The following is a 16,748-nucleotide window of genomic DNA, read 5'->3' as shown; positions in this document are numbered from 1 at the left end:
CTCTCTTAAATTATCTTTTATTGTCTGAAGCAAGGCATAACTATCCCCTGAGACCATTCTTTAACTGAAACCTTGCCAGTAAATGGTTCAGGTTGAGGTTTCTCCAGTGTATCAGAGACATTTCTATTTAATCCCATACAAAGGGTTCACATTTTCCAGTCAAAGCTAGAACTGGCAGCAGCAAACACATTTTGGGGTTCTTTTGTTTGTTTTTTGTTTGGGTTTTTTTGTTGTTGGGTTTTTTTAAATCTCATATACAATCCCTGAATATCAAGATAGGGAACTTGGAGTTCTAAAAAGGTATGTGAAAATTTTCACCAGGGTCAATAAATTCCACTCTGCAGGAAAAGTGAACTAGAGTTTGACTTACCATTATAAAATATATAATTTTTTTATGCCTAGTATAATGTTTGCAACGATTCTGATAGAAAGAATATTCAGGATTATTCTTTCAAATACAAAAGAACAGGAGACTTAAATTTTACAGACTCAGAATTCACGTCCACCTGCTCAGTCTCCAAATTATATACCTGGCATGTTCTGATTCTTTCATATTTAACATACTCCCACAATTATAGTTTTGGATCATTACTTCCATATGCTTTCATGCAGTAAGATGACAGAGTCTGTTTCAGTGATGAGATGCTGGGAAAGGGAACATATAGAATGCAAACAAGAGCAAAATAGTTCTAAGTTCTGAACACCTGTTAAACAAAACTACATCACTTGATGCACCTCAGAATAAACTCTTTACTAAGTAACCTGATGAGTTTATATTGGTATACAAGGTTAAAAAACCAAACATACAGGCCAAATGCAACTTCAATATTTCATAGGTATACCTTAATTTTTAATATAAAAAACTTAATAAATAATTGTGGTCATTAATTCTTTTAAAAACTATTAAAAAACTTTGCTTATAAATACAAGAAATAAATCATCCAACATGGCTAAAAGCCCTTTGAGACTGCAGCTTTCAAAAAGCACTGCATCAACTGCTTAAGAAGAGGTAAGATTCCTACAAAATGCTGAAACACAGCGTTTGAGGAACTGTTTTCCTAAGAGGTTGTAAAAATGCCCTTTAATCTCAATGCCTTGCTAAACACATCAGTCAACTAAACAACATAGAATGAGGGTCATAGTCAGCACGTGTTCAAAAACAAAAGCAATGTTTGGGCTATTGTTTCAGGGTAAACCTTGAGAAGGGGGAGTTCTGATAAAGAACCACTTGCCTTACTTAGTTCACTGTTACTCCAATTTTCCTCAAATATTTTCTTCTTTAGCACACATCTCTAGCTTTATAAAAGCCACATTTTCAATGAAACCTTCACCCTTTCTACTGCTGCACCTGCTTAGGTTCTTACATTGGTTTTGCACCAGTGAGTCGTTAAATTCAGTCACCTAAACCAAGAATTTCTTGATTCATTCTAGAGCTAAAAAAGTCAAAAGGACACATCCAGGAACACTGCTGTGATGAAGGCATTTAACACTAAACTATCACAAACATAGTTTACATAGCATAAGGATCTAACAAGTGATTATGCCAAGGCAAGACAAAAAGGTGTCTAATTTTGAGTCTTCATGACTCTGTTTACCACTGTACATGAGAAAAGCAGGTCATGTTTTCACAAGATATGTCATATTGAGTGTTTAATCATCAGGTATGTTCACAAAGCACCAATTTTTGGGAGAATTAACAGCATTTTCAAGGACAGAATTGTAGTTCAGAACTCCCTTGATAAATTGAATGAAACTCTACCCTTAATAGGAATAAAATGTAAAGACGGAAAATATGGAATCTGGACGAAGGCAGCAATACCTACAGGGAAGGATTTAGGACTTTTATCAGGCACCTCCTGAGCAATACTCAGATGCTCCAGCAATAAAGGCAAATTGCATACACTTACAGGATTCTGCCTAAAGACAATGGCACTCCAAAGGATTACTGTATCCAAATTCCATATGATTTTATGCTGAGGGTCCAGACTGACTACTGTGTACAATTCTGAGGAACATAAGACTGAAATCTCAGCTTAACTGCAGAAATAGCACAATTGAAAGAAGATACCCTACAATGAAAATGTAGAATTATTAATAAGGAAAAGATAAAGAGTGTGTGGAATTGGAGGAAGACTAAAGGAAACTTCAGAATACCTGTTTCATAAAGTATCAAGAAAGTTCTAAGTTTAGGAAGACAATCTCCTAAGAGAGCAATTTAACCACTATTAGTGAAGACTCAGTTTAGATGCTAGTAAGGGCTCTACAAAGTTGTCCTTAAATTTTCTATAAAATATAATTTATTGAAGGGTTTAAACAGGCCACTTGGAGAGATGAATTTGTTGTTGTTGTTGTTGAACACTTCCGAAGAGACTCACAAAACATCCACTAAGAATTTTCCTGGAATATTTATCCTTCCTCAGAGAACAAGGAAGATAGATGAGATGAGGTTCAGCACTAAATCTCTATTATTCTACATTATTTATCAGACTGAATCTATTACATTGCATAGAGATGTTGATTAAAATACCCTGTATAGATAGTGTTGTATAGTCAATCAGCGCCTGATTGTTGCCCTTGAGTATAATTCGCCTTCGAAACAATTTGCAGATTGTTGCTAAACATTAGGAAAGAGAAGGACCAGCGGTCTGCATGACAACAGTTGGGAATGGCTTGTGTAAAGAGGCCAATGGGACACAATACCCAAAGCTTTCAGAGTGCCTCACTGCACCCCTGAGTTGTACAATTACCACTGGCATAAGTAAGAGCTGTTTCATTACATTCCCAAACTTCTGTGACTGAATTTGGCATCTTGAATTCCCCAGCCATATTTAATTCGGCTATTTAACGTATGCTTGAGTGTTTGTGAGAGACAATGTGATTTATTTTAAAGCTGAATTGTGCCCTGTGTGTACTACAAGGACACAGAAAAAGAAGTTTGGCTGCATTAAATAAACAAACATGAGTAAAATCAGATTTTAAAGCCTCAACTGTCTCAGAGGAAAATAAATTTAGAATGGTGGAGTCCAAGCTACACTTCTCTAAATGTCTCTACTTGATGGCAAGTATTGAGTTAACCAAAAACAATACAGAAACCTGTCCCACCCAGAATTTTAACAGCTGTGGTATTTATAGGATCAAGACCCTGTAGCTTGATGACTAATGAAGATTGACCATACCTGCTGACTTGCAGAGTCATCCAAGAGCAAATGAGCCACGAGGAGGTTGTAAAAGGCAGAGCAGAGCCCCTGCAGGTCCAGCCTTTGCAACGGGCTGCACCACAACCTGCTGCAGCTCGACTGTGACCCCCGTAAACAATGTTTTCCCAGCCTAAGCCTACCATGTCTGTGCCAAAAACTCAGGTGTTAGTCTTCATTTAACACCTTGCTGCTCCAGCACACGCTCCTCTGCAGTACTTTGAGACGCTACACCCCCGACCAGTTTAACACTCAATAGCTGTGCAAAACAGAAGCCGCGGCTCCGGGGGGATCTTACCCTCAGGGCATACTGTGGATTCAGGTTCTCTCCACGAAAGACTCTGTAAATCATACTTCATAACTTGGAAGTGGCACTCACAGGCTTGAAAAATCAGGTGGTTTACAGTCTCTAAGTCATGGAGGGAAAGCATATGCCTTATTTGGTCAACTTTCATTTCTTTCTATCTTGGTTATGCTGCAAAATTTTCTAATGTGAATAAAGCACTTGCTTCGTAAAGGGCTTAGTTTTGGCTATTATTTGATGCCTTAAGGTCCATCTAGTTTTTTGATTTTTCTAATTTTTATAGGCTTTATAAGTAGTTATATAGTACCAATAGATTTAGAAGGAGCAGCCTTTATTCCCTTACCCTTAGCATAGTAGCTACACACATTCCCCAACCCTATTACCCCATTCCATGCTCCCCATATCAATTCTACCCCCTGAATTCCAGTAGAAATGTTTAGTCTCTTGCCAAGGTAGGCCTATTTTGTTTGGAGAACACTTGTATCTTAGCCTAAACCGCAGAGTACAGTCAGACTCTGAGTGACCATGTACCCTTTGTGCTCTGAAGAAGAGGATGATTGATGAAGAAAGGGTCCCAAAAAGACCCTCGCCTCAATTCCCCAGGGATGGGTCGAGGGTGGTCCAGGGCAAGAGCCAGTGGGTGGACAGAACCTGGGATTGGACAAGCAGTGTTATAAACTGTACCATCTGCACATGGGGGTATGCTCACATCTTGTAACCTTATGCCTCAGAGACACAAATTAAAACCCTTTCCTTATCTCACCTCCAAAACTAATTTGCCTCGGAGTTTTTTTTCCCCTCCCTGAATTTTCTTTAGGCATCAATTTTAACAGCATCTATTTCTCCTCATGGAGGCAGAGGCCTATATCTGTAGTCCAGAAGCAGCATTTAGCCTCTTGTCACTATTGAGGAGTTTTCACCGCATTCTGTTCCACTTAGGTAACTCCTTGAGTAACATATGCTCCATCTGAGCCCAGGAAAAACATAACTGCAAGTGGCATGCAAGTTACTGTACACACAGTTTTTTTCCTTACTCTGCACAGCTGTCTAGCCATCCTTAGGATTTTCACTTTAGAATAGAAATGCAGCGCAAGCCCTTGAACTAAATATCTTTTTCTTCTAATATCTTCTCTAGCCATGATACAAAGGACATAAGTACTTATGACTGCAAGTATTCTTTGGATATTTAAATAAGAATCTTATGTTTGTATCCACAATGGCAGAACAAGCAGACACCATCTGAATAAAGTTCAGTTAATTGTGCTAATGTGGGATGAGCACAGCAAGGGCTATTTCTGCCACAGATACACAAATTTAGTTATGCATAAACTTTGAAACTCCCACCTGCAAAATTAGAACACCAAGTTCAGATTGCCATCCATACAATAAAGCTAATTAAACAACCTTCCCTCAACTGAGATCCATGGGGCTTTTTTTTTTTTTCAAATTTCCATTTGCTTCCCACTCTGTTAAGTTTAAAATTCCTCTGTACTTCAGCAAAGCTTAGTGAGTGTCTCACTGCAAATTTGACATAAAGGCAAAACTCAGGCCAATTTTTTTCCCCATTAGCCATAGAGACATTAAGAACTGAAATGAGAAAATTAATGGTGACAAGTTTCTTTTAAAATAGATGAAGCACCACCATTTCTATTTCTAAACAGTAGCTGATCCTTCAATGCTCTCTTGTTCTTAAAAAAAACCCCAACTTTATTAAGAAGTTCATATTAAGTAGATTTCTCCCAAATAATACTAGGAAATTATTTCATTTTGAGGAAGATGGAATTATTCCAACATCAAGTAAGTTCTCATTTATTCTAGATTTTCTTATGAAATGTATGAAAACTGGACAGAGGCCTCTAAGCAAACTCAATAGGAAAACAGGGCTGTTAGTTATTGAGTTTGTGCACCATATTTATATAAAAATATAAATATATAAAAATACAGAAGAAGCTTCGGTAAGACATGCTAAGTTATTTCTGTCTCCTCGTAGGTCATCTAAATTACAACCTTTGAGTATTTCCCTTGAAAAATCTAGAAATGCTTCTCTGAAGTGAGTGAAATCTATCTAGAAATCATTATTAAAATTAATATCAGTATCAATATATATTCTGTAAATTATAATCAATATCATTCAACAATATTTCTAAGCTTGGAAAGTTAAATAGCAGATAATACCTCATCTGAGAATCAAACTTACCTCCATAATTTCTACCTTCTTTCCTAAATATGATGTATATTCTCAATTTCCAGAATTCCCTTCATGAAGTAGCTGAAAATACCATTTTGTGAATCCTCACTCTGGATTTTAATCCTTTTAATAATGATAAACATTTCATCCTACTGAATGTGTTCATTAAGTAAAGTACTACTGAGCACAAATAAAACAGCAGAATCTAATTTATAACTGATAAAAACAGTCATTGCAGCTGCAGTAAACACTTCTTAGAGTCACAGTCAATGGACAAAAATATCAAGGCAAAGAAATACAAAAAGCAAAATGTGAATAGGACAGCTCTCATATTCACTTTGCACAACAATTTCAGGTGTCCTAGGCTCCAGTTCAAACAACTGACGCTCATTTTTGACTGCAAGAATGTGGAAAGGCAAGCTGAAGTCAAGGTACTTTGATCCCTTGAACAGGTTGCATGGAATACAAAACATGCTATGTTGTTCTCATGTCAACATCCACAAATATTTTTGCTTACTTTAGCATAGTCTGCGTTCTGCTGTGCATGTAAAACCTCCCTTCGAGCCAAGCACACAGTAAGGAAGACTCCAAGAGGTGTAGGTCAGGGAAAGTTCTCTCACCTGGAAAGTTCCTGCATGGTCTTCCTCTTTGTCACCTTCTTTTCCTTCCTTGAGGGCGATCAGTGTGAACCCTCGAAAGTAAGCAGGGGTGGCAGCAGAAAGCGTCACTGAGATACAATGAACAGAGAAAAACCAAAAACATAATATTAATTGTGAAATCAGCCACTTGCACATCATTTCACAGCTTGAAAGGTGTGTGTTTTAAGCTGGTATTAATCAAAGCTAGCTCACTAACAACACGGATCCGAGCCAACCAGAACACAAAATGTTCAGTCCAAGTTTCCACGTAAACTGAAAAACACTGGCATGATGTGAAATAACTCCAGCTCTTTTGTTTTTAAAAGCAGATTGATAATCTGCTCAGATCTACAGAGGGTTATTTCATTGTTGGTTTGGGGGTGGGGGCACACATGTTAGGGGGTTTTTTTGTTGTTGTTTTAAATGTGAGGGAGCATTTCCTAAATATTTGAATTCAGCTTTTGCCCTGCTCTGAGCACAGACAAGGACACAGGGATTTTAGTACACAGAAAGTCTCTCTAACTGCAGTGGGAGATGACCACATTGCCCACTTCAGCTCAGCTGCACTCAGCACAGCACTCCAGCTGGTGGAAATGGGGGATCTTAACTCTCCTTTTCTCGCTTTATCCTCAGAGCAAAGCAGGATACAAAGTTAAACTCGCGGCTAAAGCTGACCTCTAAAGATTGTGCTGCCAGCCCTGATTCCCAAACCATCCCACTCATCAGCAAACACACTCTTCACTCACTTGTCCTGACCAGGAAGGCAGCATTAGATCCACCAGGAGAGAACAGATAACATCATGCTGACAGATCTGATTTTATCATGCTGAGCATCAGGATTAAATCCCTCATTTCTGCTAGTGCAAGATACCTTTGTACAATTTTTCTGTTTGCCATCATCAGCCCAAGCAGCGCCCAGAAACACTTGAGTTATGTCAGCTGAGGCTCTTTTGAACACTTTCAGAAAGACATAATGAGGCAGAGCTTTGAGGCAGGACTTCTGAAATTGCTCAGCAACTTATGAGAATCCTCTTCTGAAGCAGGGGTAAATTTTAGGGGAAAATTCTTTTTGAATGAAAGGAAAAGAGACAGAAAATTGAACTATGAATACTTTTAAGCAGTTATTACTTTAAGCATATTGAAGACAGCTTTGCTGGTGGTACATTATTGTCACACTCTCCAACTCTGACTGGCACAATTAAAACTGAAGACCACACACAGTTTTCATGAGCAAACAGCAACCACCAGTGCTGCTTCACTGAAGATTATCCAGAATAGACTCCCTCTCACACAGATAGGCCATGAGGGGATGAATCACCTTGCTAAAAATGATAGGTAGCCCTCAAAATATATGTATTTCAAAATATGCCCAGAGTTCATTTGGAACACAGCGAGAGAGCTTTGATCTAGAAATTCAGTAGTGGAAAAATATAAAATAGGCTATTTGAAAATTTCTAGCATTATGCACCCATATTTGGGTCTAAAAATCATGATGTGCTGTACAAATACACAACTTTTCTGGCTACATGTGGAGAAAAAAGGATTGGAGAGACTCATTTCAATTTTTAACCTTTTGAGAGTGCCATGCTTAGACCTGTAGACCTGAAAACACCAACACAAGTTCCAAGTAGTGGTTGACATAATCCCCAGCTCTCAGGATTTTCAACACAGTTGTCATTCCATAGAATTTTATTATGAGGTTAAACATTATAATTTTGAGGGAGAAAGAAAATTTCACATTTTATATACAGAAACTGAGTAGGAGCATTCCATCATTAAAATTTCTGCTTACTTTTCTAAATATTTCTCCAATTCATTAATTCATTTTGTATGATGAGTCTAATTTTGCAAACTTCTGCAGCTCTACCCAAATGAAAACCCACAGCCAGCCTCTCAGTTGCAGTAACTGAGAACAGCACACTGCTAAACCCAACAAGGGCAAACATATTACTCTTGCTTGAACACTAATTCTTAGAAATTAACTGCCATAAAAGTCTTGTACACGCAACAAATCTTTCCATACCATTTGCAATTCAAAAGTCTGAATCACTATGAGTAAAAAGTGACACCAGAAATAGTTAAATACATAAGCAAGCAAACAGAAAATCCAGCTGTGAACTGACTCAACAGTTTTCCTCACAAATTTACAGATCAAACCAAACAGTTTTCAAAATTCTAAATATTCTAAACAAACGTGTGTCTATAAAACAGAGGACATCTGAAATCCAACAGAAGCACCAAAAGAGAAAAAAAAAAAAAAAAAGAGGAAGGTAATTCCAAAGCCTGACTCATAGTTTTTGGATGCCTGAGGTTAGCAATACTCATGCTGTGGTTGCAGTCATTTAAACACAGAATAAATCCATGCTTCCTCCAACATGAGTGAACCCACCCTCCCCAGCCTGCACTGCTCACACAGCAGCCACATCCAGGCAGCTGAGCTCTCAGCTGGGCTAGGGAACACATCCAGCTGAGCAGTAAAACAAGCCAACCCCAACTGGAGAGTTCAGCTGGGTCCAGTCCCCGAGTGGCCGCTCTGCAGACCTGGGAGCGCTTCTGCCAGCGCTGGGGACACACAGATACAAGTGAGGAGCCAGGAGGGTAAAGACCCCCAGGAGCAGAGTAGACTCATGGGATTTTAGTGTCTGTGCAACCTCAGCTCAAGGATACCAAGAGGGATGTGTGCTTTGGTCACCCCTGAGTTAGGCCAGAACGCAGGTCAACACCTGAGCTGAAAAGGTTTCTGTGAATTGTCTGAACTAGCAGCGTGCTGAGAACATCACAGCACAGGGGTTTACTCCAAGCACTCCTAATGCAGAGCCTTGTTCTGGTGATGGTTCTGGAGTCACTGGCTCTGGCCTCAGTGTCTCAGCACAGCAGAGGCTCGCACTGCACAGGCAGCTGTGGGAAGCTGTCAGACCACATCTGGTTTTCACAAGAGAGCGGCTCTTTGTTGCAAAAGAGCTGAGAGTTCTCCTTCTTGGGCTAAACTCTGCCATTTTAAACAACAGCTGAGTACTGCTCACACTGTGTTCACACTAATTAATGTTCACTGAACAATACGAACTTCCTGTAAAGATCAGTTAAGATCAGTGCAATCTCAAAGTTAAGGATTTTACTTTAAAGGGAAGATTACATATCAGCAGTTACTTTTGTCTGCTTCCATCCCCTCCAGCAAATATCTAATTACCTTACAAGTTGCACTTTGGCACATACCTTCCACATGCTCCTCTTTCCCCAGTGTCCCAAGCTAAAGGTGGGGTGATCAAAGCAATTGCTCCTTTGGTTTCAGGCAGGAAATCTGACTTCCCACATCCTACACTACTGCACATCCTGTGCCGTACATTGCACAAGTATCAACAAATACACTTTCAATATCTACTTTTATCCATATTTTGTGAAAGATGAGAATGGCTAAAAGAGTTACAGCAGGAGTGCTTGTTTGTAAAGTATAGAGAAGCATTTGCTTGTTGAGTGGCAGAAAGAAATGGAAAGAAAAAGTCTCAACATTCCTTACAAGAGAAGCCCCCAAACCAATGCAATGAAGTTTCAAAAGAGCACATTAAAAGAGCCTTTCCTCAAAGACTGAGAAAGTGAACTGACCCACAAGTGGAAACTCCATTAAAAAGAGAAACAGCATCCACACAGAAGGTATGTCTACAGATTATAACTGGTCAAATCTCCCTTTTTTCTTCAAAATAACAACTTCGTGATGCTACAGTGGAAAGTATGTCCACTGCATGTTAGCACGTGAAATGGACATCCTGTCTTTATATTTTAATGGGATTAAACTTGCCTCACCTTTTCATGGAAACCTCATGGAATCATTAATCTAACTCAACAATCAATAAAGCCAGGAGTGAGTATTTTCAAGGATCATTACCCTGTAACACTACCTAAACTTAAGGCTCTCTTGTGCCTTTGAGTGCAATGGGAACTTTAACCTTCAGTGGAAGCAAAAGCATCTACATCAAGGTCAAAGTTAACCAGCAGGTAGGAGGACCTCAACCCCAGGATGGTGTGCCCATAAACCTGGGACTACAGGAAGATTTCCCCACAAAAATGCATTTGGTTACCTTCACAAGGGGAGAGACAACAACCTCGCAGCCTGAACGACCAGGCAGATAAGGCCACTTGCAGGTTACAGCATCAGAAGTCCCAAATAAGGTGTCAGAAATCAGTCGTGCCACTTCCCCTGTGAGACACCACAAAGACCATAGCCACTGTTGCTTTGTTAGACATGAGGGAGGAAAGGAGGATGGCTCCTCAGCCCTGTTGCTACCTCACTTTTAATCATCTGAGACAGGAGAATGTGCCCTTATTTACTGCTGCCAGTGTCTGCAGACCAGGGAAGGTGCATACCCACTCAGAGGGGTTATTCAGTGCTCAGGACCACTGTTCTCTGTCACAGCTCCAGAGGTGGAAAACCAAGGCTTCACAGGTCCATACCCACAGATACACTCAAGATTTCCCCTTGAGGCAAATAGGTTCTGATTGATCTAAAGGTGAATAACAGCAGGAGAGCCATAAAAACTTCCCCAAAGACAAACGGCAGCTGTGAACTCTGGTCTGATTCCCACACTGCAAGAGTGCTGAGATATTTCCTCCAGCCACTGCAGCCAGAGGGTCTTACACAAGTGTCACATCAACCCATGAGTGAGACCATCACCAAGATAAATGGATGACCCTCTACTGTCACACTTTGGGGAGTACAGCATTTGCATGTACAGTTAATTCCTATGTTATCCACCTTGAAAATACTAGTTTATTCCAAGAGCCCACTAGGGAATGTGCCAAGGATCAAGACTGCATTAAATCAAGCAGGGGCCATGGAAACAAGGCATATTTGGCTCCAAGGCAAAGGAGGTTGTCTTGGCAAGTCTTTTGCCATGTTGCATATATAGTAATTTGCAGCTGAAAAAAAAAATGTAGACCTATCATAATATCTAATTGTTTGAATCATTAGTTGGATTTTCTACCCTTTGTATAAAACAGTAATAAAATTCCAGTTGTACTGCAGCAGTTCCTTTGAAAATGAGCTCTTAAAACTTTCTGCATGCTGTCAGTTTTAACTACTGCCACAGATAATGTATATGTTTCAGTAACGTTTACTTATGTTCTTCCAACCATTCAGGAAGTGTCCTTAAATCACAATCTTCACAGGCTAATGTACCACCTGAATACTTCAGTCTAAAGTATCAGAAATGTAGGCACATATTTCGTTCTACATTTTAACTTTTTTCTATTAGCTGTAATTTTCTCTCTTCCAAGAAGCTATAATATCCTAATGTGATTTTATTAATTGAGTTCCTTATGTCAAGACCTAATATCTCCCAAAAATTAGTTCTGCTAATTCATCTGGGAATTTCTTTCTTCCTACATCTCCATGCAATAGAAACTTCTTTGTAGATGACTGAAAATACCCAGTAATGCTTTTACAGAAGTGAATTCCAAAACTTTTAAAGAACATTCACATTTGTCACTATCAAAGAACTTGACACATCTTTATCCTGCTTAGTAGATGTATCCAACCGACATGCAACATGAAATCTTTCAGACTCAAGGTACTAATCCTAATGTCTGGAACAGCTAACCAACTTGTGGGAAATGTGCATTTCCTCACACCACTTTAAAATAAAACATTTTTCGAGAAAAAAAGTCAAGTAAAATCACGCATAGTTACAGACTGGTGTTCAAAACAGGTAAATCACTGCTGCAGATGTATTTTTCAACCTCTGAGAAAACACAATGATTATGTTACGTGCACACTTTTTTCTCCCTATCTGTACTAAGATTTCCATGTTTGTGCAATTAGAAAACATTGCTGTTTATCCTGAACCTAAGAAAGGTCAGAAGAAACACTTGGAATAATCTCCCAAAATTTTTTCCAAAGTCACGCCTACAAAGTACATTAGTTATGGAACTTTAAAAGTCCCAATTCTTTTTCAAGTGCTTTTAAAATACAAGTTTAACAGTGCATTCCAAGAAGGTTTATTTCCAAAGGCATTATATAGTGAGGCAGAATAAGTGACCAAAACCTGCCTTTGCCTATTAATTAGAAAAATACACTGAAATGTGCTTTGGACTTCATTTCAAGGATTGTATGTGACATGCTCAAGGAAGAACGAATGCCTCCATCTCTTATTTACAGTGGTCATTAGCACTGTCTCTGGTTCTTTCCTGTTTGAACCATCTGTTCATTTACCCAGAAGAAAAAGGGGGTGGGATAAACGCAAGTGGAAAATGTGGGAAGTTGGCAGCATGCTGCATCACTGTTTGCCCATATGCTAACTCATTACATTAACATTCATATTTCAGGGCAAGAGCAATTAGCTCCGAGTTTCTTCTTCTTCCTTCCCAATGCTAAAGCTTCTCCTGTACACTGTGTTACTTTTGAAGGGATGGGAAGAAATCCCACAGAAGTAGGTAAACGGGGGAAGAGTGCCGTTTGTATCACGGCAACTTGTGATCTTGTGCTAGCGCTGAGCCGGCAGAGAGGATTCATAAAGGGAAGGAAATTCCTCTTAATGAGGAATGTTTGGGAGTAAAGTGATACACTGAAATCCAACTCCCTCTCACTTGTCATGAAAGCATCCCCAACAAAGTAATGCGTAGGAGTATATTACCCAGTCTTAACCCACACAGTCACACACGCACACGCCAAGAGGGATCCAGAGATGACAGGCAGAGACGCGTTACAGTTTCACAGCCACTCATCCTGGCCATCGCCGTTAGCACGGGATGTAGAGGATGTCCAACTTACCCCGGTAACTGTTTCCAGGCTTGTAAAATTCTGGATCGCCCTCCACCCTGAGGCTGAATTCATTGTACCCTTCCCTCCTGGTGCCTTGGGCTCGCAGGATCCGACTGCAATATCCCTCGGATTTCGCGGCTTTCTCCAAGGTTTCGTCGGAAAAACCCTTCGCCACCAAGGGGAAAGTCAGCGCCAGGAGCCGCAGGGCCAGCGGCTGCAGATGCGCTCCCATCCTCGGAGCAACTTTTTATCGCCGGGGCGGCGGTGCCCGGGAGCGGGGCAGGGTGAGCGCCGGGCCGGGAGGTGGCAGGACAGACAGGACAGGGCAGGAACAAGGCAGGGCAGGGCAGGGCAGGACAAGGCAGGGAGGGCAGCGCGGTCTCGGGCAGCCCCAGCCGGCAGCGGCCCCCGGCGTGAGCCTGCCAGGTCGGATCGGAGGGACCGGCTCGGCGGCTGCCGGGGAGAGGGAGGGGAAAAGCAGGGAGGGGGCAGAGAGGGAGGGGAGGGGAAAGGAGGGGAGGGAAGTCTGATCTTGCCCAGATCCCGAAGTGAAGTGCTGTTTTGTTTCAGAGCGTGTGATTAGCAGCTCGGTGGTGTTTACTTAGCCGAGGGAATTCACAGGGTTTGGTGGAAGAGCGGAGCAGGGGACGCTGCTGTCTCCCAGACACCCAGCGCGGAGCTGCTGCCGCTCGGGCTGAGCCCGCAGACCTGAAATTAATCACCCGCATTCCTGCCAAAGTCTATAGTTACTGTAGGGATAACAAGGCTCAAAGAATTTCCCGACACTCCTCCACACCCCCATCTTTCTCCAAAGCAGCAGACATGATAAACATTACCAACTAAATGAGCGCAGATGGACCGAGACAGCCGCTCGCTCGCTGCACGCCTGGCAAGCGAGGAGCATCGGCTGCAGCTTCTCGGGTACCACGGAGGAAAGATGGGGAGGTGGATGCGCCAGAAACATGAGATTCATTTCTACATCAGCCTGCAGCTGTGCACACCCGAGATGCAGCCTATGTGAGTGCACTCACAACAGCTGTGAACACAGTTCACCTCAGTGAACGTGGGAGGTCTGCTCCAACACCCGGAAAAACCCAAGCAGATGCAAACAGGAGAAAGCAAGGAGAGAGCAGGGCTCATTATTTTGCTTTTACACAGGGCACACTGAGGCGCAATGACACTGAAAGGCTTATCTAAATCCACAAAAGAAGATTACAGCAGTGGTAAAAAGAAAAAGTGAACCTAGACCCCTGTGGTCGCTAACTGCAGGGTTTTAATCCCAAAATACTGATCTTCTCTCTCTCCTTCCCTCCACTGCTTTGTAAGTGGAGGGAAAAGTCAGAAAGGTCTTCAAGCAGGACCTGAATACTTTCAGGATGCCAGATGTACAAGAGGGCACAAACCCCTTTCTAACCACTTTCTCCAGGAGTGGACTGTAGCAGGCTCATGAATACAATCACAGTTAAGCACAACTTCCAAGAAAGTATGAGAAACAGCAAGCAGCTTGAAATCCTGCTAGAACCTACTGAGGCATTTGCTAGCATCAGACTCGTAAATTTTTGGGTTCCAAACTTACCTTTGGAAGTTGATTGGCAACAACCTCATGTTGTGTGACAAATAGAGGTGTTTCTTTTAGGTGTCTGTGAGAATGTGGAACTTACTTCCCGGAAGGTTACTTGCCAAGAGCTTTGCTACTGTAAGATTATTTATATTTTGGTCTCTATGCTACTTGTCTGTAAAGAACGCAGCCTCAAAACAAACATTCAGCAAAGATAGTGCTAGCATTTGGATGAGATTTTACCTTTTATTCCAAACAGGGAGCAGTTGACAATGTCTCTACACATGCCTGTGAAGAGGTGGCAGCCAAGCTCTCAAAACCACTGAGTTGTAACATCCAATTCTTAAGCACGTGCCTGCTTGGGCACCTGCAACAGTGGCTGGGGTACCATCTACATTGCTTCTGTCAGAGCACTTGCAGAGCCAGGCTGACTGTAGAGACTTCTACTGATGAGAAAAGAGTTTGACTATGGGAGGATAAGCAGCCTTTCCAGCACAAGTTGCTTTTTCTGTTCCTCTCATCCTGCTGAATGAGGGAGAATGAGTAATCCTGACTTTACAGTGTAATATGCCAGGTCACCTGCCTCCACTCAGCCTGCTCCCTTCATTCCTCCCCTGCCAGTACAAGGGGAAATCAAACCATCATCTTTAAGGCAGCAATATTCAGTCTGCTTTTGCTACTGAAGCTTTGAGTTGGCATAGCTATGCTGAATATTTTGTTGTATGATTCCAAAGACCCACGTTCATTGGGTAATGAAGTGACTACAATTCAGTAATGTCAGACTCTTGGGTCTCATTTGACCATGATCATCTCACTCATTTTATAAGAACAAGCTTTGCTTAATCCAGGTTCTTCAGCCAAATTTATCAGTGAAGAGGAGCAAACTCTGAAATGGATAAGACAACTGTAGCCATACTGGTACAAGATGCCTAGGAATTTGATCCATTCTCCACACTTGACTTCTCATTTCTTTTGCTGAGATTGATTGAAAAGCAATTACCTGACTAAAGCATTCACAAGAGGAACCACACAGGCTTCTGCACAATCCACCTTTGTTTTGAGCCAGAGTTTTGTGTTCAAACTCAACACTCCTCAAAGGAGATCATTTAGAGTCCTTTTCAGATTTTTGGGTGTTTATGTGTAACTAATTCATCAGCATCTATTGATTCTAAACTTTCAATAGATTCTATATATCTTACTTTTTCATTTCCTTATTGGTATGGCCTGTTACTTATAGTTTCCATTTTGTTCAAAAGCTGAAGTGTGGTAAAGTTTCCTTGAAAGACGTAATGGAGTGTCTTGTTAAAAGTGAATGCTTCAACTTAGCAACTGATACAGATAAATTAACTTGCACTGCCTACAGCCGTGAAATGAGTAATTTGTCGTAGAGATGGTTTAGAATGTGGGGAATTTCATTAAGCATGGGCATCCTCGGGGGTTTCTATTTGTTCTACTAATTAGAGTGTGTTTGCCTAAAGCATCCAGCATGATGTATCAGTCAAAGATGCATGCAAACTGATGAATCCAACCATCCATGGCAAATTTAACAGAGGAAGCCTCGTAGCTTGGAGACTGCAGCGCTTCTTTCCTTTGTGTACTTTCTAGGATGAATAAAGTTGCTGTCCATGACTATTAGGCATAACAATCATTACCGGGATAATATTGCATCTGACAGAGCTGTAATGGTTGGAGGAAACTCTCCACCCTCCCCCTCACCCCCCCCCTTTCCCCCCAAAGTGGGCTTTTCTAACAAAAAAATCATTTCACAAGATCAGTAGTCTTTCTCACTTTTAGCTTCTCCAATAAGGAGCCTCTTTTAAGTGGCACTTCAGAAGACTGCACTAATACTGCAGAATATCCCTGCACTGGGCTGGAAGATCTGATCGGTGGAATTTAAATTGTTTTCCTTCTGCTTCTATGATTTCAAATGGTTTTTTGAAATCTTGGGAATTATCTACAAAGCAACAGTGTGCAAATGCAATGCTTGACTTGACAACACCTGATTTTAGGGACCTTAGCCCTTAAAGTATACCAGTACCTCAGGTAACTTGCCTGGGCTGTAGGATTCACCTCCCTGAACCCAGGGGCTGGAAACTTAAGCTCAACTTTAACATA

At 41.1% G+C, this 16,748-nt stretch overlaps 1 protein-coding gene across 2 annotated transcripts in view; it reads right to left on the bottom strand.

The window, feature by feature from the left end:
• Positions 1–13,663, bottom strand: part of SPON1 (spondin 1) — a 192,287-nt gene extending 178,624 nt beyond the window's left edge. The window contains exons 1-2 of one of the 2 annotated variants that reach the window (XM_032691174.1): positions 13,085–13,663; positions 6,307–6,413 (exon numbers count right to left, since the gene is read on the bottom strand). In XM_032691174.1, coding sequence (XP_032547065.1) covers positions 6,307–6,413; positions 13,085–13,307 — 330 coding nt within the window. In that variant the 5' untranslated portion in view covers positions 13,308–13,663. The remainder of the gene's footprint in view (positions 1–6,306; positions 6,414–13,084) is intronic. The other variant, XM_032691173.1, reaches the window with a different exon arrangement.
• Positions 13,664–16,748: the final 3,085 nt, after the last annotated feature.

This window comes from Chiroxiphia lanceolata, chromosome 6 (assembly GCF_009829145.1).
Source record: "Chiroxiphia lanceolata isolate bChiLan1 chromosome 6, bChiLan1.pri, whole genome shotgun sequence".
Taxonomy (NCBI): Eukaryota; Metazoa; Chordata; class Aves; order Passeriformes; family Pipridae; genus Chiroxiphia; species Chiroxiphia lanceolata.
This window is presented reverse-complemented; position numbering and strand designations above follow the sequence as displayed.